This window comes from Capra hircus, chromosome 27 (assembly GCF_001704415.2).
Source record: "Capra hircus breed San Clemente chromosome 27, ASM170441v1, whole genome shotgun sequence".
NCBI classification, from domain to species: Eukaryota; Metazoa; Chordata; class Mammalia; order Artiodactyla; family Bovidae; genus Capra; species Capra hircus.
In genome coordinates, this window is record NC_030834.1 from 29,107,456 (window position 1) to 29,128,525 (window position 21,070).

At 43.6% G+C, this 21,070-nt stretch overlaps 1 protein-coding gene across 9 annotated transcripts in view; it reads left to right on the forward strand.

Moving 5' to 3' along the window:
- The window catches only part of FAT1 (FAT atypical cadherin 1), a 122,909-nt gene that overhangs the window by 99,626 nt on the left and 2,213 nt on the right, over positions 1-21,070 (forward strand). For 4 of the 9 annotated variants that reach the window (XM_018041850.1, XM_018041855.1, XM_018041851.1 and 1 more), the window contains 16 exons: positions 124-277; positions 1,096-1,329; positions 2,486-2,875; positions 4,137-4,351; positions 4,898-5,035; positions 7,181-7,324; positions 7,828-8,025; positions 8,996-9,797; positions 9,935-10,066; positions 10,981-11,138; positions 12,022-12,484; positions 13,180-13,333; positions 13,483-13,593; positions 14,350-14,981; positions 15,667-15,804; positions 20,756-20,809. In XM_018041850.1, the coding sequence (XP_017897339.1) occupies positions 124-277; positions 1,096-1,329; positions 2,486-2,875; positions 4,137-4,351; positions 4,898-5,035; positions 7,181-7,324; positions 7,828-8,025; positions 8,996-9,797; positions 9,935-10,066; positions 10,981-11,138; positions 12,022-12,484; positions 13,180-13,333; positions 13,483-13,593; positions 14,350-14,981; positions 15,667-15,804; positions 20,756-20,809 (4,117 nt within the window). Of the gene's footprint in view, positions 1-123; positions 278-1,095; positions 1,330-2,485; positions 2,876-4,136; positions 4,352-4,897; positions 5,036-7,180; positions 7,325-7,827; positions 8,026-8,995; positions 9,798-9,934; positions 10,067-10,980; positions 11,139-12,021; positions 12,485-13,179; positions 13,334-13,482; positions 13,594-14,349; positions 14,982-15,666; positions 15,805-16,291; positions 16,345-18,321; positions 18,382-20,755; positions 20,810-21,070 lie in introns of those variants that run through there. The other 5 variants (XM_018041854.1, XM_013975391.2, XR_001917360.1 and 2 more) reach the window with 4 other exon arrangements.

Consider the following 21,070-nt stretch of genomic DNA (forward strand, 5'->3'; position numbering starts at 1 on the left):
ATTTTAGTTTTATTCATTTCCCATGTGTTCTGTGACCCCAGTTAAGTGATTTCTGTTCCTCCCTTGACAGTCATGTTAACTTTCAATATTCTAAGTTAACGGTATTGTTTACAATCTTTGTAGACTTTATATTCTGACACGATTCCAGAAGACGCCTTTCCTGGGAAGCTGATCATGCAGGTCTCTGCAACAGATGCAGATATCCGTTCCAACGCTGAAATTACTTACACATTATTTGGTCCAGGTGCAGAAAAATTCAAACTAAATCCAGACACAGGTAAAGGTGGAATTTGGGCAAAACAGATTCTGTTTCAACAAAGTCACATATTCAGGTGGTTTTGGATCACACAGATAATTTGAAATTATATTTTGTTCTTGTAAATTGTACTCTTCTACTAAAAAAATGGCATCTTTTAGAAAGGTAAGCAACAATTAACTGTGTAAAATTTACAGTGAGATAAAAAATGAACAGTAGCAATATCACCTACTTGAATCAAGGATTTAACATTTATCAGTTTTTATATCACCTTCTTTAAAAAAGGAAAACAACTCAGAATTTAAAGTATATCAAGCTTTCTGCGTTATCAACTTTCCATATAGTTTGTTTTATCGAACTTGTGAACATAAATTTATAATTCAGTATATTCATTAAAATGATTAATGATATTTTACCTGTCTTTAAACCTCTAGGATTGTATTTCTCTTTGAATTTGTATTTTGTTAAAATTGGGGATCAAGTAACAGTCTTCTATTAAGCTTGCCCCCAAATTAATTACAGACATTTGAATCTAATTTTTGAGTCAGTTAAAAAAATACCTTGAACTTGGTCAATTGACAACTCTTCTGCTTTTTGACGTTGTATATAATACAACAGACCCCAGCCTGGAGATCTTTATGGCTTAGAGCTGGCCCCTAGCAGGGTTTGACAACCTCCAACTCAGAGGGCTCCCCCAGCTGTTGACTCTGTCACCAACAAAATTATTCTCCAAAGGAAGGCCATTATTCAGATTTTATAAATGTAAGAGGAAGAAGGATGTCTGCTAGCAGTTACATCTTCAGTTTCAAGTGAGCCCCTGGGTATTTGTTTGTTTTTAGGGGAACTGAAAACATCAGCCCCCCTTGATCGCGAGGAGCAAGCAACTTACCATCTTCTCGTCAAGGCCGCCGATGGAGGGGGAAGGTTCTGCCAAGCTAGCATTGTGCTCACGTTGGAGGACGTGAATGATAATGCCCCTGAGTTCTCTGCTGATCCCTACACCATCACCGTGTTTGAAAACACAGAGCCGGGCACACTCCTGACCAGAGTGCAGGCCACGGACGCGGATGCAGGTACAGCCCGGAAGATGCTCTTGTCTTCAGACTGTGGCTGGAGGGGCTGTTTTAAAACACATTCATCCCCTTTCACGTACCCAACCTGATGCATGTTGAGTAACTCACTGTTGTGTTAGCGTTGGGATTTCCTCGGTGGCCCAGTGGTTAAGACTTCCCCTGCCAGTATATGGCGTGTGGGTTAGATCCCTGTTTGGGAAGCTAAGATCCCATACGCCTTGTGGCCAAAAAACCAAAACATAAGCTGTATTGTAACAGATTCAGTAAAGACTTTAAAACTGGTCCAAAAAAAAAAAAACTTAAAAAAATGTGTTGGCATTAAAAATTGAGTGAAATCTTCAGAATAAGGAACTCATTTTTAATGAATATTCAGAATCTCGAAATTGTGCACAATGAACTTACTGTGATGCCTCTAAAATTCTAGCCTGTGATAACTGATTTTTATATCCCATTGAATTAATTGATAAAGGGTTATTTTTTGGTGAATAAAGCATTTGTGACAAAGAGATTTAGTATCATAGGAACATAACAGAACCAAACAATATGTTTTAGTTTTACAGACCTTTCAAGTGTTTTTTGGAGAAAGTAAGACTCTAGGATATATATTCATAGCATTTTGATAGAGAATAGAAGTAATTCTTCAGTCATTCCTATACTGAAGAGTTAGACTATCAAATATATTAATTTTCAAATAAATGTTTGTCACTGAAGCTAAGTAATAAGTAGGCTTTATTTTTAAAGATCTGGGTTTTTATTTTTATTTTTTATTTTATTATTTTTTTAATATAAATGTATTTAATTGGAAAGATCTGGGTTTTTAGAACATAAGTTCCTATATAATGTGGTCTTAAAAAAAAGTCAGATGACTATGAAATTATATTTGTTTTAACTCAGTGAATCTTTCATTTAAAAGTTACATTTTCAAGATCTTAGTCAACAAGAATTTTTAAATAATATATATTAGCATTTTCCCTTTTCATAGGTATGCTACATGTATTTTTTTAATTTATTTTTTAATTGAAGAGTAATCGCTTTACAGATTTTGTTGTTGTCTGTCAAACATCAATATGAAATAGTCGTAGGTATACATATTTTTAAGTAGCATGCTTGCATTTCTTGAAATAAAGCATTCTGACATGATGTGGTGTCTTGACAGGACTGAATCGGAAAATCTCCTACTCACTGCTTAACTCCGCTGATGGGCAGTTCTCCATTAATGAATTATCTGGAATCATTCAGTTAGAAAAGCCTTTGGATAGAGAACTCCAGGCAGTATACACTCTGACTCTGAAAGCTGTCGATCACGGTTTGCCCAGAAGGTTGACAGCTACCAGCACCATTGTCATATCTGTTTTGGACATAAATGACAACCCGCCCGTGTTTGAATACCGTGAATACGGTGCCACGGTGTCTGAGGATATTCTCATTGGGACTGAAGTTCTCCAAGTGTACGCAGCGAGTCGGGACATTGAAGCAAACGCAGAAATCACTTACTCTATCATAAGTGGGAATGAACACGGAAAATTCAGCATCGACTCTAAAACAGGTAACCTACCACTCGAATGTGAGGAAGCCCTTATTCTGCCAGAAAGTCTAGATTGCTCAGCACTTTACTGGTACAATGACAGGTCATATGTTGTCAGTAGATACCCTAAAAAAGAGAAAACTCAAGTTTCCTTTGTGGTGTTATCTGAAGCGGGATTCATAGTGGTTTAGAAGGCTTTAAAACTATAGTTCTGCACACTAAAATTATTTCTGGCTTGTCTGTTATAGATACGAGCAAATTTAAGGAGAAAATTAAAGCATCATACTCGAGTAACTTAGTAAAGATATCAGATGTAATAAATCAGCAAAGGTAAAGAGTGGAAGACAGTAGAAAATTTTGCATAATGGCTCCCTTTTTTTTGTGCCCCTTGTGGATCTCATATGAAATAGCTTCCCACGTGAAACCAGAGTTTCGACCTCTTTGATCTTAGATTCAGTAGGGGCACCTGATAATTCATTAAATTGACTTCTTCATCCTGCTAGCTGTGTACAACTGGCAAATACCTGGACTGAGTTCCTTAGTGAGGGACTGCCAATGAGGTCACAAGTCGCTGGAGCTCTTGACTCTGGCTGCATAAATACTTTTGTAGTCTTGTTAACCTGTCGACTGAAATAGCTATAAGGAAATTGCTCTCTCCATTCAAACTGTGTTTAATTGTATGTGACTATTTCAGATGAAGGGTAGGTGTGTGATGATGCTATCTTAAAATGTATTTTTAGCACATATAAAATTGTTATTTTTAGGACTTTTTAAGTAGAATAGACTGTAAGGAGGTAAGAAAGAAAGACATTGAAAGATGTTAAAGGAATTATTAAATCAAAAAGGGATTTAAAAAAAATGATAGAGTGTAAACAAAGAGTTATTCAAGAGATTTTTAAAAAGGATATGAATTTCTGTAAAAGTAGGAGAAGGAAAAGAAAATGAAAAGCCAAAGGATAGTTTTTATGTTTTCTTTCTGTTCTATTAAAGTCTGTAGTAAACTGTCATTTAGAAGAGATAAGAAATGTATCATTTTTATAACAGGGATATAGTGAGTACTGAACAATTTGAGTTTAAAAGCAATTTAAATATTCCAAAGAGTATCAGGAAAGTAAAAGCAACAAAGAAAGTTCCCAGGATGAGCCAATTCCTGTTTTAATTATTGAATTAAGAAGTTAGAAAACATACGTAATTGGTAAGTAAACTATTGAAGGTTTCAGTCATAGGAGGAGGAGGTGGTGGCATTTTAAAGCACCAGAAGTAACTCTGATTTTCTACTCAGGGGCCATATTTATCATTGAGAATCTGGACTACGAAAGTTCTCATGAGTACTACCTGACTGTAGAGGCCACTGACGGAGGCACACCGTCATTAAGCGATGTTGCCACCGTGAGCATCAACGTAACAGACATCAACGACAATGCCCCAGTGTTCAGCCAAGACACCTACACGGCAGTCGTCAGCGAGGACGCTGTTCTTGAACAGTCTGTCATTACGGTGTGTGTCTTTGTCTTTGTAAGAATTTTCCTAGGGATTTATCCAGTTTTCTTGTTGCTGCTGCTGTTCTAATTCTGTTTATTTGTTTGTTTGTTTGTTTCTGGCTGTGCTGGGTCATTGCTGCTGTTCAGCATTTCTCTAGTTGTGGAGGGCGGGGGCTACACTCTCAGTTGCAGAGCACAGACTTGAGGGCTTCCGTAGTTGCAATGTGTCAGCTCAGCAGTTGCGGCTCCTGGGCTCTAGAGCACAGCTCAGTAGCTGTGGCACACAGGCTTAGTTGCTCTGTAGCATGTGGGATCCTCCCAGACCAGGGATCAGACTCGGGTGTCCTGCGCTGGCAGGCGTATTCTTTTGAGCCACCAGGGATGCTCTCATCCAGTTCTTACAGTGGCCTTACTTGAAAATAATTGGAAGATGAGGAAATGTCTTTTATTAACCCAGTTACTGGCTCTGTTATAAGTAACTGCTGTTGATACCAGAAATTAGCTTAATAGACTTCTGTCACGTCCTCATCTGTCTCCTAAACAGGATTGTGATGTTTTCTAGGTTATGGCAGATGATGCTGATGGACCTTCAAACAGCCACATCCACTATGCGATTATAGATGGCAACCAGGGAAGTCCGTTTACAATCGACCCTGCTAGAGGAGAGGTGAAGGTGACCAAACTTCTAGACCGGGAAACAGTAAGTGGAGAGATGAAATTGTTTACAGATTATCAAATAAATAGATGGAAGTGCCAACATTTTGGGAAATATCAAAAGAACCAGCCTTGTTCTCAGGAAGTGACAAGCAGAATATAAATACCCGAAAAGCAATTATAGTATGAAGATCTCCGGAATATGTGATTTGTTTCATACTTAGTGGAGTTTAGAGAATAAAAGTGTGTGTTTAGGATGAAACTGCTGTTGGCACCAAGTGTCTTGAGACACTTTGTGGAGCTAGAATCTGGGTTTTACATAACAGCAGAGATTTGGGAGATGCTAGTGTTGAGAGGAGGGAATTCCCCGTGAAGAACTGGGGGAAGAAAGAATGGAGAAAGGCAGTCACGGGCTGTATTTAGGAGATTTTATTCAGTTGTGTTGGAGGAGCGTGAACTTACAGACAAGTGAGGGAGAGGAGATACATCAGGTGTTTTAGGAACAGATTTCAGGCCACAGACAAAGCCAGGATCCTAGGTTCAGGCTCACAATGCGGGCGTTAGGTGGTTATGACGTTTGTGCGCCCAAGTGCAACAGCGCGGGGGGATGGTCTCTGAGGCCAGGCCTGCGGGAGGTCTGAGTGTCGTGAGGGGGTAGGAGGACCAGTGACAGTCGTTACAAGGCGACAGAGCCCAGGTAGGGACAGTAAGCAGTGACGAGACGAATGTGGGATCTTGGCCGAGGAAGAGCGAGGACCACAGAGCTGAGCTCTGGCCCTCCACAGAGGGCGGAGGTGGCCGATGCCTTGATGCTGTTCAGGCTTGCTGTGACTGAGGAGTGCCATTAAAGGAGGTCAAAGGGCATAGACTGCTCTGGGAAGAGGTGCTCGAATGTGGTTTTGGGTGTGCTGATCTGTCAAGGAAAGTGGCGTATTCAGTAGGTAAAATTGTCCAGCCAGTTTTGGGCCACTTTAGTCCAACTTGAGACTTGAAAGCTGGAAATACAGAAAAGGCACGTGTCCCTGGAGATGATCATGGAAGTGATCTGAGGTTTGGAGGTAAATGTGAGCGAATGAGGAGAGCAAGCAAGCAAGGCAAGCCCTCCCTCCCTATCTCCATCCCTCCATCCACCCACCCATCCACTCACTCACTCACCCTCTCTCACAGATAGGAGGGGAGCTGCCGCAGAGGCGATAAAGGGAAGAAGCGAGAGAGCCTTCGCTCAGGGAATTAGAAGGGCATCGGGGGTAATGCAGACGGTGATTTCAGAAGAATAATGGGCACATCCAAGTTGACAGGAGTTTGGGGAGATGGTGCTGAGACACTTCATAAAATCTCCTTTCTTTAATTCCTTTTCTGACCCGTTATTTTTGAGCAGGGACTTGCCAAGAGATTGAGAAGCATGACTGTTAATGCTTAGGATTGCAGTACTGCTGGGCAGAACAAAAGTTAGTGTCTTTGGCTTGAAACCGACTTCTCAAAATCTTGAGTAAACTCATGTCCATTGTGAGGTGGCAGGTGAGTTCCCTAGGCTGAGTCACCCTCTCCCGTGGGCATGTCTCGAAGGACTGGCCTCTTCACTGCTTCCTCTGAAAGAGAGACCTTAAAAGGCGCTGTCCTAGAAGAGCAGCCACCCCACATAAGTCACCTTTTCTAGTAGGAAGTCACAAAGAGACGCGTCCTGGGAGATTGAGACAGTTGATGGCAATCCAAGTGCGACATCAATTGGGAAGATGAGCTGGAGAGTCCCGAGCGTTGAGAATGAGTGAGCCCTCTAGGGCAGGAGACAGCTAGATGTGTGTCTGCTTCTGAGAGTTGCCCTGGGGCAGAGGGAAGGTTGCACTCTTTGACACGCGTGCACATCTTTTCTCATCATTTGTCTTAATTTCTGTTAATAGATCGGCACGTTTTCAAAGTTAGAACACCTTAACAGAGCAAAGGTGTTTCTGAGAGGCATCTGAGATCCTCCTCCGTGTTAGTAACTTTTTCTGTCGGGCAGACACATTCCATTCTGCAGGTGGCTTGTGGCCATGCCCCTGTGTGCAGGTTAGGGAATCGCCCGCCTGCAGGGCTCAGGGGACGGAGACCCTCAGATCTGCCCCTCTGGGGGTGTCAGAAGCACGCTTGAGACTGAACTCTGTTCTTTGGTCTTGTGGAAACAGACACACTTCTCTGTGTTTTCCCCGACAAGATTTCAGGCTACACGCTCACCGTGCAGGCCTCTGACAATGGCAGTCCCCCCAGAGTCGCCACGACCACCGTGAACATCGACGTGTCTGATGTTAACGACAACGCACCCGTCTTCTCCAGGGGGAACTACAGCCTCATCATCCAGGTGACTGTGGGTCCTGGGCTCCTGGAATGCATCCCTGTTGAAATGTGTGCTCTCACGGACCTCGATTGATCGTTTGAAATAACTTTCCTTTTCCAAAGACCGCTTTTGAGAAAAATGGGAAGGGTGACATTACAGGGCTCTCTGTCAATACTAAAAGATGAGCCATTTCCAAAATGCTTTTTTTTGGCTTTGGTTTTTAAGATAGGCTCAGCAGCTTGGTTCTTAACCTTACCTTCTGCCCTGCGTTTCCTCCTTGCCCCACGCAGACCCTCCCACTCCTCCGCCAAGCACCTCTCCCCTCCCCAGCCTCTCTACACACCCCCTCCCCTCCAGTCGCCCCTTCCCCACCCATCCTCCCTCCCCTTCTTCCCAACACCACCAGCCCCCCTCCCCTCTCCTCCTTCCGAACGAAGCAGCGATGTCTGTTTTGCTGTAAATGTCCTGTTCTAGAAGGCTTGTGCAGCGTCTTGTTGACAGCTATGTGGTTCTCTTCCCCTCTGCAGGAGAACAAGCCCGTGGGGTTCAGCGTGCTGCAGCTGGTGGTAACGGACAGGGACTCCTCCCACAACGGCCCCCCCTTCTTCTTCAGCATCGTGAGCGGGAACGAAGAGGGGGCGTTTGAAGTCAACCAGCAGGGAGCCCTCCTGACGGCGGCCGCCATAAATAGGAAAGTGAAGGATCATTACTTACTGCATGTTAAGGTACTCACGCCTTTCTTCATGGTGTTTTTGTTTTTTCGAGGACTCATGGAAAAGAGCCACTGCGGTGATCTATCTTCTCGTGTGAAAACAGCTTATGCCTCTTAAGAAGACAAAACTGCAAAACTGAATTAGAATTACAGTCTGGTTTTCTTTTTTTTTTTTCTGTCAGATCTTCTTTTTTATCCCACAGCACTTGCCAAGGGCATATTTATTTATTTGGTTACTTTATCATAACCTTCTCAGCTGGCGCTAATGGTAAAGAACCCGCCTGCCAATCCAGGAAACATAAGAGACGGGGATTTGATTCCCTGGGTTGGGAAGATCCCCTGGAGAATTCTTGCTTGGAGAATCCCCATGGACAGAGGAGCCTGGCAGGCTACAGTCCACGGGTTGCAACGAGTCAGACACGCTTGAAGTGACTTAGCACACACTTTAGTGTAGATGTTGGTGGAGCTAAGTTTCAGCATGAATCAGTGAAAGGGCTAGAAAGAAGTATTTATCCTATGGTTTCTTTCAACAACCCATACATGCCAGAACTGTACATGATTAATTTTACCACTGTTGCTGCTGCTAAGTTGCTTCAGTCGTATCCGACTCTGTGCGACCCCATAGATGGCAGCCCACCAGGCTCCGCTGTCCCTGGGATTCTCCAGGCAAGAATGCTGGAGTGGGTTGCCATTTCCTTCTCCAATGCATGAAAGTGAAAAGTGAAATTTTACCACTAAGTCACGACTATTAACCATCTCTTTCCTATGAATTCAAGCATCAAACCCCCAGTTCCACTATGACCAATTAACATACCTACTCTGAAAAAGCTTTCTACCCTGTCCCTTGATAATGCTTCTCATGCAAAGAATTAAGTATCTATCAGTTGGTCACATTTTAGAACTTGAGCAGTGTAAATATATCTGTATTAAGAAGTTGTGAACGATGACACAGACGAAGGTGATTTTTCCCCCCTTTTCCACAGGTGGCAGACAATGGAAAGCCTCAGCTGTCGTCTCTGACGTATATTGACATCAAGGTCATTGAAGAGAGTGTCTATCCTCCAGCAATCCTACCGCTGGAGATTTTCATCACTGCTTTCGGAGAGGAGTACTCGGGCGGTGTCATCGGGAAGATCCACGCCACTGATCAAGACGTGTACGACACGTTAACCTACAGCCTCGACCCGCAGATGGACAACCTCTTCTCCGTGTCCAGCACGGGGGGCAAGCTGATCGCGCACAAGAAGCTGGATGTAGGGCAGTACCTGCTCAACGTGAGCGTGACGGACGGCAAGTTCACCACCGCGGCCGACATCATGGTGCAGGTCAGACAGGTGACGCAGGAGATGCTCAACCAGACGGTCGCGGTGCGCTTCGCCAACCTCACCCCGGAGGAGTTCGTCGGCGACTACTGGCGCAACTTCCAGCGAGCTTTGCGGAACATCCTGGGCGTGAGGAGGAACGACATTCAGATCGTCAGCTTGCAGCCCGCCGAGCCTCACCCGCACCTGGACGTCTTGCTGTTTGTAGAGAGGTCGGGTGTCGCCCACGTTTCCACCAGACAGCTCCTGCAGAAGATCAACTCTTCCGTGTCTGACGTCGAGGAGATCATCGGTGTGAGGATCCTGGAGGTGTTCCGGAAGCTGTGTGCGGGCCTCGACTGCCCCTGGAAGTTCTGTGACGAGAAGGTGTCCGTGGACGAAAGTGTGATGTCAACACACAGCACGGCCAGACTGAGCTTTGTGACTCCACGCCACCGGCGGACGGCCGTGTGCCTCTGCAGAGGTAACGCACACGGGGGTGGAAAGGGGCGTGCGGGTCGGTTCACGTTACAGCCTTTGATGGTGACACAGGAAAGATCCGTTTTCTTGAAATTCCTATTCCTTAGCTCTCCTTCTTCCCTCTTTTTTTTTTAAACAAAGAGGGAAAATGCCCACTTGTCCATCACGGATGTGAAGACAATCCATGCCCTGAAGGATCAGAATGTGTCACTGACCCCAGAGAGGAGACGTATACCTGCGTCTGTCCAGGTGGCAAGTCTGGTCAGTGCCCAGGTGAGAGGCTCAATTAAGAATAAAAGAGTGAAAAAATGTAAAAGTGTTAGTCCTTCAGTCGTGTCCGACCCTTTGTAACCCCATGGACTGTAGCCCACCAGGCTCCTCTGTCCATGGGATTCTCCAGGCAAGAATACTGGAGTGGGTTGCCATTTCTTTCTCCAGGGGATCTTTCCCAATCAGGGATCGAATTCAGGTCTCCTGCATTGCAGGCAGATTCTTTCCCATCTGAGCCACCAGGGGTGAGATGACATCTAATTACGTAAATTGCCGTTTTTCTGGCTACTTGTGAAAGTTGTCTTTTCATTTGTTCATGGCCTGGTAGCACTTCCTCTTCTGTGACTGGCCAATTCATGCTATTTGCTTGATTGGATTATTTGTCTCTTATTTTTAATGGATGGAGCTCTGTATAATTCTGAGTATTAACATTATTTACATAGACCCCACTGTCTGTATGTCACTGGTCTTTTGATTGGTTTAATTTTTATTTTCTCATTTCTGAATAATTTTACAAAATAGTTTTCATCTCTGGATTGATGTTAGTTTCATCGCTTTTGTAGAATATGAATTGTTTTACGTCTTGCTTGAGACCATTTTGCAAACCACCTTGAGGCCACGTATCTTTCTAAATTTTTTTCGAGTGATTTTTTAATGGCTATTTCATACCTAGATCCCTTATTTATCTTAGAATTCATTTCTCTGTGTTTTACAGTAGTCTAACTTATTCGCTGCAAATGGAAATCCAGTTTTGCTGTTGCTGTTTATGGAACAAATAGACATTTCCCATTGAATTGAATTTTACACTGTATAATCTTAGATCCAAAACTTGAATCAGGGCATGGTGGTGGGGGGACAACTTACACAAATATGCTTAAACTTGGTTCTGATTTATGTCTTCCCTTTGTGATTCCCAGGGAGTGCATCCGTGACATTTACTGGAAACAGCTTTGTGAAATATCGTCTAATGGAAAATGAAAACAAGTTAGAGATGAAGCTGACCATGAGGCTTCGAACGTACTCTGCCCACGCGGTTGTCATGTATGCCCGAGGGACCGACTACAGCATCTTGGAGGTAAGTGTTTGAGCTTATTTGTATCTCGGATTGTGGGAGACTTTAAAAGTATTAATTCCATTGTATGTTCAGATGGCCCGTTTTTTGAAAGAATAAGATAAGCAACATGAAATGATTTGAGTTCTTCCTTCAAATGATTCATCGATACCAACACATAAGTTCTGTGGGATGAAAGGCGCTTTTTGCTCTACAGTAACATAGACATTTACTTTTGTTTTTTAACAAACATTTTCAGGTTCTTATGACCATTACATTCAAACTCTGATATTAACCTTACTAATATTACAGAGAGTTTATAGAAGGGTCCTACATACACTTGAAGTGATGATCAGCTTACCTTCTCTCTCTTTTTTTTTTTAATCAAGAGTGATTCGTTTTTGACTTTAAACAAAATCTGATGCGCTTCTGTTGTTTGGTTAGCAGTTGTCAGTCACTTACATAATGCCTTCAGGTTATGTAGTTGGAACTTTGATATCCCCGAGAGGCCTGGTTTTATTATTTGTACAGTAAACCAAAAAGCACGTGTTCTCTAGTACGTAAATGCTAGTGGGTTTCCCTGGTAGCTCAGCTAGTAAGGAATCCGCCCGCAATGCGGGAGACCTGGGTTCGATCCCCAAGTCAGGAAGATCCCCTGGAGAAGGGAACAGCTACCTTCTCCAATATTTCTTGCCTGGAGAGTTCCATGGACAGAGAAGCCTGGCAGGCTACAATCCATAGGGTCGCAAAGAGTCTGACACGACTGAGCGACTTTCCCTTTCATCCCTACTTGCGCTAACTTGCTGCCTTCAGGCGGCAGACCCAGCCCCTCCTTCAGATGCGTGATCCGAGGCTGGGCTCGACGATTCCACCGGAGTAACGTGCACAGTGATTGTCTCTGTCGCAGATCCACAACGGGAGGCTGCAGTACAAGTTCGACTGTGGCAGTGGCCCCGGCATCGTCTCGGTGCAGAGCATCCAGGTCAACGACGGGCTGTGGCATGCGGTGTCCCTGGAGGTGAACGGGAACTACGCCAGGCTGGTTCTGGATCAGGTCCACACCGCCTCGGGCACAGCCCCGGGGACACTGAAAACCCTCAACCTCGACAGCCACGTGTATTTTGGGGGCCACGTCCGCCAGCAGGGCTCGAGGCACGGACGGAGTCCCCAGGTGGGCAACGGTTTCCGGGGCTGCATGGACTCCATTTACCTGAACGGGCAGGAGCTGCCCTTAAACAACAGACCCAGGAGCTACGCGCACATCGAGGAGTCGGTGGATGTGTCTCCCGGGTGCTTGCTGACGGCGACGGAGGACTGCTCGAGCAGCCCCTGCCAGAACGGGGGCGTCTGCCACCCCTCCCCAACGGGAGGTAAGCCTCACACCAGAGCCTCTCCTGAGTGGTCCATCCACGTGTATGCGCTGGGGGCGGAGGTCTCCCGGCATTTCTGCTTTTCTCCTTCGTGTGCAGTCAGTCAGTTTGGTCACATACCGCAACCGACGTAAGTGTTGCTTGAGTGGAGCTGGGCTTAGGGTTCATCCTAGGAGCGGCTGGAGAGGACAGTTTCTCTCCTGCTGAGCGGTGGCCTCACTACATTGCTTTTCCAGATGTGTGTCATTCTGCACCCTAGCCTCAGGAAACCACAGCTGACCCTGAATGCCTTTCCAGCCACAAGGACGCCAACCAGCGGGTTGGAATTGGTTCCACATGGTTCACCCTAAGCCTCCTTTTACCCACTGGCCCAGTGAGGGGCCTGCCAGCCTTGCTTACTCGAGATGGGGGTGGGAATGTGGTTTTCCATAAGGCCTTGGGCCCCCTTGGGTAAGTTAGGATGACCTTGATCGAGTCACAAGTTCCCTCTTCAGTCCTTTGTATTTGGGTGATACCAGCGGTGAAAGGTTTGGTGATACAGACAGCTTTGTACCCTGAGGGTATGGAGGATCGAACAGGATTTACAAGTCTTAGAGAGCCAAATTTTCACTTAAACATAAAAACCAGTACCCTGAGACTTCTCTTTGTTTGAGTTACTGAGTGATAGTACTTTTGGTTCCCGTTTGCCGGTTTAGGTTATTACTGCAAATGCAGCGCCTTGTACATCGGGACCTACTGCGAGGTGAGCGTCAACCCGTGTTCCTCCAACCCCTGCCTGTACGGCGGCACCTGCGTTGTGGACAACGGAGACTTCGTCTGCCAGTGCAGAGGGCTGTATACTGGCCAGAGGTGTGTAGGTCTCCCCAGGCTTCCGTCATTCACTAGAGCAGCAGCGCTCCTCGTGCCGTCGCGTGTGTGTGCAGGGTCTACAGTCATTTGCTCCTGTAGTTGCAGGAAAAACATTGGGGTTTTATGCTTGTTTTTCCCTTGTCCTTCAGGTGCCAGCTCAGCCCCTACTGCAAAGATGAACCTTGCAAAAACGGTGGAACGTGTTTTGACAGTTTGGATGGTGCTGTCTGTCAGTGTGACTCAGGTTTTAGGGGAGAAAGGTAACTCACTTCTTTCAAGATCTGTGTTTGCAGCTCTCTGTATGGTCACAGCAATGGGCAGATGCAACAAAACCTCAATACTTTGGACTGTGTTGCTTTAGAATTTGAATTCAGAGCTCATAGTGACTCTGTATAATTTATCTTTTCATTCTTTTAAAAAAAATTCAACAAGTGAACATGATATAAGGCTTGGAATACTCTCTGCTTTGAATATAAAATGCTTTTATATTTTAAAAATGTGATTTATAAACAAGGAACGTATGGGTACTTGCAGGAAGTAACTGTGGAAACAGTAAGATTGTCTTTTTTTTAAAACAGATGCTCATGGGGTTGTTACCCATCTATGAGATAGATGACTTTCTTTTCATCGTTTATGTAGCATCTAAAACATTTCTCAACTCTAGGTATCTTTGTGATCCTTGCATAGTCTGAGAGGCGATCATTATTTTTGATGAAGAATATGAGGCACTAAGATGCCTGTTGTCGACTTTGAATGAAATGGTTTTCGGCTCCAGGGGCCATTTCACCTTAGGCTTTCCACCAGGTTCAGTTTAAAAACTCGGTGCTTGTTACATACAAGTGCCTAGTGCTATTCATCTAGAAAAGCCTTCACCTATCCCTGTGTCCCCTGCACTGGCAGGCGGGTTCTTTACCATTAGTGCCACCTGGGAAGCCCAGGTCAGTGTTGGCTGCGTCTTAGCCTTTAGTCTCTATGATGCTGCCAAGGCCTCTCCTAACCCTGGGCTGTCTCGGCAGGTGTCAGAGCGACGTTGATGAGTGTGCTGGCAACCCCTGCCGGAACGGGGCCCTCTGTGAGAACACGCACGGCTCCTACCACTGCAACTGCAGCCACGAGTACAAGGGGAAACACTGCGAAGACGTGGCTCCCAACCAGTACGTGTCGACCCCCTGGAACATCGGCCTGGCCGAGGGGATCGGCATCGTCGTCTTCATCACGGGCATCTTTCTGCTGGTGCTGGTGTTCGTCTTCTGCCGCAAGATGATCAGACGGAAGAAGAAACCCCAGCCCGAACCCGAGGACAAACACTTGGGACCCAGCGCGGCTTTCTTGCAAAGACCGTATTTTGATTCCAAGCTGAATAAGAACATTTACTCTGACATACCACCCCAGGTGCCTGTCCGGCCCATCTCCTACACCCCAAGCATTCCAAGTGACTCTCGAAACAACCTTGACCGCAACTCCTTCGAAGGGTCGGCTATACCTGAGCACCCTGAGTTCAGCACCTTCAACCCTGAGTCCATGCATGGACACCGGAAGGCCGTGGCCGTCTGCAGTGTGGCCCCAAACCTGCCTCCCCCGCCGCCTTCAAACTCTCCTTCTGACAGCGATTCCATCCAGAAACCTAGCTGGGACTTCGACTATGATAGTAAGAACAGTTTTATTCTTTTCGATAAAATGTCTCTGACCTCACGGCAGTATAGTGTCTTTGTTAGTGATGAACGTGCCCAGACTCCACAGAGCTCTGGTACGATTGGGAACCTTTTCCTGGCTTCGCATCCCTGACCTAGCACTGTGGCCACGATGTTGCTTTAATTTAGGAACTGAATCTAGTTGTGTTCCATTCACCTGGAAAGATCATTTCGTTTTTGTAATTGATCTGGATTCTCAACTCTAATTGGTGGGGGGATTTTTATGACAGAAAAATTGGGAGGGCATTTGCATGATAGGATTTTTTTTTTTCTCAGATGTGGCCGGAAGACGAGACAATATTTAAGTGGCCTGACGTCTATTGGGTGCCTTGAAAAAGCTATATATTACCATTTTCAAATAAAATTTTAATTCCCCATGTTGTCTGATAGTCTCCACCACAGGCCGGTTTATTGAGAATTTCTATTCTTATGAGTCTGCAAGCTGTATTTATAGGTTTTGTATTTTGTATCTTGTTCTGTTTTGGAGATGTTTCTTTTTTTTTTTCTTTCAGTGTTCTTTTATTGAATAAATCCCAGGCAGTCCACGGGTCATGCTGGCTTCGTGTCAGGATACAGCAGGGAAGAAAAGAGAGTCTCCTGCCTTCGTGGCGTGTAACTGTCTTGTCTGTCATCTCCTTTTAGCTAAGGTAGTGGATCTTGATCCTTGTCTCTCCAAAAAGCCGTTGGAGGAGAAGCCGTCTCAGCCCTACAGCGCCCGGGAAAGCCTGTCCGAAGTGCACTCCCTGAGCTCCTTCCAGTCGGAGTCGTGCGATGACAATGGTGAGTAAACACGCATCCGCAGCGCTCACCGTCCGCAGCTCCGCTCACGTGACACAGGACAGGGACACAGTCGCTGTTCCATCTCAGACGGTCTTCACACTTCACTTCCGACCACAGTTAACACAGCCTTGCATGAACGTCCACGGGGGACGATGTTGAAAACGTCCTTCATGCTTAGGAATTGGAACGGTAGTGGCTGGTCATAATAAGAAAGAAAATGTAGCTGATTGAAAGATAAGCTCTGTCTGATCAGTTAGTTCTGCATCGACCTTTCTTCCATGACAGTGAATGCTATAGAAGTTATGTGGATTTAAAAAAAAAACAAAACCTCGTACCAGCTTCCTTGAGCACACCTGCGTTGCACACATGCTCGCACCCCACAGCCCTAAGAGGAGATGCGATAGTCTGACACGGGCAACTTGAGCAGCACCTGTGATTGTTACAAGGTTCTATTTGTCTCTCCCCACCGACTCCCTTGCGGCCTCAGCTCCCATTTGGATCAGAGCGTACTGACTGAGAGCGCAGTTTAAGAGATTGCTAGTAAGTTGGATTATATTTCTAATGAAGAAAGTTTGACAGTGGGATCTTTGCTGACAGTTTTGTTTCTTTGAGGGTGAATGGCATTGATAAGCAGCTTTATCATATTAGCACATACCAGTAGAGAAAACTCAGTATCCAGAAATCCTATAAAATGAATTTTTAGTGGAAAATTTTGAATGTCAGAATTAGTTTGATTGTAATTTTTTTGCATAAAAATGCCATGTGTAAACAGTTAGTTTACTGATGGAAGGAAATAACTCACTAATAATTATTTGATTGTTTTTAAACCCAGAGTAGATGGTCCATAATACACTGCAGAGACCATTTCGAAACTAAGGATGGCCATATGTGTGTTCCATTCATTCCTGAGCCATTTCAAGCATGTTATATATGTATGTTATATATGATATGAAGGTGCAACAGTGTTTATTATTAAGAGATAAAGTATTTGGATAGAGCTCTGCTTATCGAACCAACAACAAAGTAGAATTCTTTCATTAGGTTTAATTCTAAAACATAGAGTTGCCAATTCATGTAATAATTTATATCTTTGTCCTTAAATGCTCTTCATAAATCTCAGAATTTTGCCAGTATTTTCTTTCTTTTCCTAGGTTTTTTTTTCTTTTAACTGAAACATCATTCTTCTTAATAGTCCTAGATACTTTTAATAAGCTATGGTCAAACTAGTTATGAAAATTAATTGCCAGATAATACAATGTGAGAAAAAATATACTATCCAGCAGTGTCTTTATTTTAACCTTTATCATAATTTTAATCATTATGAATCATAAATTTGAAGCCTGTATTAAGAGTATGTTTAAATCATGTTTCTAGTCTTCTAAGGCTGTTGTAATAGATTACCTAGTGGTTTAAGACAAGATAGATTTGTTACAGTTCTGCAGTTTAGAAGTGTGACGCTTGTCTCAGCAGGCTGAAATTAAGATATCAGCAGGACTGTCTCCTTTCTGGAGACGCCAGAGGAGAGACCCTGTCCTGTACCTTTTCCAGCTTCTAGAACCTCCCCACATTCCATGGCTCATGGCCTCGTCTGTCAAAGACAGCAACACTGCCCCTCACCGGTCTGTCTGTTGTAGTCCTAGCTCTCCAGCCACGGCTGGGAAAGTTGCTCCCCTTAAGAACCCTTGCGATTACATGGGGGCTGCACAGATCATACAGGGGAGTCTCTTCATCCCAGGCTCTTTAACTTCATCACATTAGCAAAGTCCCTTTGGCCAAGGATGGTAACCTGTTCCCAGGGCGAGGATGTGGCCTTTTCGGAGGCTATCCTTCTGCCTATTACGTGCACACTTACTTATCTTGGCATAAATACTTTGAAACAGTTTAATAGAGGAATGAAAAGGGGATTTACACAGGAAACAGCCAGGCAGACAGTCTGCGTTTCTCTGCTGGTATGTTAGCTCACCAGCTGTTAACTCGTTTGCAGAAAGACAAGAAAATTGGGGTGGGAGTACAGAGAACACAGACAAAGCCATTTTTGTATTCATACTGCATATTTTAACTTATTATGCAGCTCTTAATTTTTTTCCCGCAAACAATGTATGAGTGTATTAAATGGACCCAGAAAATTGGCTTAGCCAAGTATTTGACTCTTTGAATGTGAAAGCTTTTGCCCATGGGATGTTAAAATCAGGGTTGTTTTGTCCTGACTTAATTCATAATTGTAATTGTGAAACAAATTTATGGCTGAAAGTTCTTTTCCTAAATTACAGTATAATATGGTTACTCGTTACTCTGTTCCTTTGATTAATGATAACAAATATATGACTTGATTGGAAAAATCTGAGACATATAAGGAACAAGTGCAGAGATCATGCATAATTATATAGCTATGTTTCAAGTATTCACGTCATTAAACTATGAGGTAGAAACTGTATAATATGCAGAAATCATATTTAATGCAGTTTCCTGACTCACTGAAGGTCTTTCTAATTTACTGCTCTTGTGCCTTTTCACAAGCTTCCATAGTGACTGTAATACACCTTGTCAATGCTGTCGTTGACATGGTGACTGAAGAAGGTATAGTTGTGTGTGTGTTCTGTGTTGGTGTTCACAGTGACTGTCCCTGGAGTGGTGTGCTTCTGCTGTTGTAGTGTTGTACAAAGTCCTTATGTGATGCTTCTGAAGAGGTTGAATACTTTTATGCTGTTCAGGTGTGTCCATTCATAACCCAGAGGTGTTGCGAAATATCGTTATATACGTATGTTACGTATGTTACGTATGTATGTGGTCTCTGTTACTTTTTTGTGGTTCACAGTGAATTTACACAGTTGCCAGAAGTCACCCTAGGGTCTTGACAACTGCCTTTACTGGGAACAGTATGAAGAAGTTAAAAGTAATTCTAATTATCTAAAAGAAATGTTTTAGAAATATAGAAAATTCTCTTCATGTGAATAGGAGTAAAACTAAGTATAACAGCTTTTTATAATTGCCTATACCTGACTCTTTCCTTTTGTATTTTCCCGTATGGTCGAGGAACATTGTAGAAGATGATAGAAGGCAATATTTTTATATTTGGTTGAGTAAAAATCATTTCATAGGAAGCTTCATCTGTTCAAAATTTTAAGAAATTCCTGCCTGAAATTAGTTCAAATTAGCCCTCCATCAGGGCACTGGAATTCGAGTTATCACATGCAAAGTGCACAGGTATTTTCAGACTAGAAATCAGCTCACTGTAGGGCTTGTGAAAAGCGTAATTGTTAGGCCTTAACTCCAAGATTTCTGATTGAGCAAATCTGGTTGGGGCCCTGGGAATGCACATTTCTAACCAACCAGCCCCCAGTTAATTCTGATGTTGCTGGTCTAAGAACCACTTAGAGAACCACTTGGAAAACTACTGGCCTAGACCACTGGGAGCCCAGGAAGCTTAGGGAATCCTTTCTGCTGGGATAACAAATAGGTTTGCTGAGACATAGGTGAGAGAAGGATGCTTTCAAGCCAAGTTTGATGGGGTGCAGCTGACTCATTTCAGTTACTGGTGAGCCTTACACTTAGTTTCCAAGAAGTTACCATGTCTTTACTTGGTGTATCAGAAGGGGATCTCTATTGTGTCTACTGAATCTTAGTTCTCCCATGATGAAACCCTAATATTTATATAATATATTGACTGAATTTAAAGAAACAGAATCGAATAGTTCTTTCATGTCAGTCTCTTTCATTGAAAAATATCTTTGACATATTAAATATAAATTGAGTTTAAAATGGAAAACTAAGAATAATGGAATGGCTGTTTAGTGAACAGAAGTTGTCAATCCTCCTTTTGGAAAGAAACTACCACATTTTTAGCAGGCTTTTAAGAATAGTTCCAGAGGTAAATATTAGCTAAATACTGGCTTACTCATGTTTTAGAAATCACCACAATTTTTTCAGTTTTTGATTTAAATTCCTAGAAGAGAACCATCAATCAAATCTTATTTGTTCCAAGTAACTTTATCACTGGGTTTTCAAGAGCATCATTGAATGCACGGAAAGTGTGGGTCTAGTTTAGAAAATTACTAGTCATTTATTTCCACAGTAAGAATTACAGTGATAGTCAATGGTTAGTGCTTGACCTACATTATCTGATTTAATCCTCACAATAACTAAGGGATTTCCACCTCTATTTCAAAGAGAAGAGGCTGAAGCTTAGCCAGGGTAAGCAGCCTGCTCCACGGTCACATGATTCACGTTAACTCTGCCCTTTGCTGGAGTTCTGTGTGCAAAACAAGGACTCCAGGAGAGGGAGAGGCCAGACAGATTTGGGTGGGCTCAGGGTTAAAGTCAGCTGACGGTGTCTCTAAGGAAAGTGGACAATGTGAATATAAAATCATGTTCAACTAGGGCAAGGTCTGGTTTCTCTTAGCTGTTCATCAGTATCTAAGTGTGTTCGTGGTTTCTCTGAATTATGGACATGTGAAGGCTATATTGTGCTATAAAGTTTGGGTCTCTCATGTACCTATAGCTATGTCTTTTGCATTATCACCTAAGCAACCTGATGTTACCCAGCCTTAGGAAAAAAACTGATTTTTTAATATTTCCCAGTAACATGAGGGGGTCATTTAAATTCCTTATCAGTTTATTTCAATTACTCCTAACAAAATTTTGCGTTTTCAGGAGTAGCTTGCCAGAAACAAGGGAAAGAAAGTAAAATCCTGTCCAAGTTTCCCGGCCACATCCCTAGTTCATCATCCCTCATCTTCTCCCTCCGCTCCCACGTCCCATTTTATTTGTGCTACACAAGTTTCTCACCGTTTGGGATTTTCATAGATAATGGCGTAGAAGGCACAGTACATGGCTGACTGGGCCTTTATAAAACGGTTTATATTGTGTTATGGACTTATCTTTATTGCCTTTTCAGCCGTCTTTCTCTTTTAATTACAAGTGTTTTCTTTTCTCTCTACTCTGCAACCAAAAGAGTCTTTGGCTGCTCCTGACCTCAGCAAATCAAGAGGTGACTTATGCATGCCAGGTGTTCATTGATTTTTCACTAAACAAATGGGCGGAGACTTGACCCAGTGCTGACTTGCTGCACGTGTCTGCACCGTAACTACTGCGTCCGTGTTTGTGGCCTGCATTCTAAACGCGCCTGCCTCACCTTCACTGGCTGCCAAAGGATTTCAAAAATCCTGGGGTGGGAGGCTACCCCCAAATTGGAAGGTTTTTTTTGTTTTTTTTTTTAATAATTATACCTTTATATAAGTTGAAAATGACCCTTAGTCCTTTTTAAAGA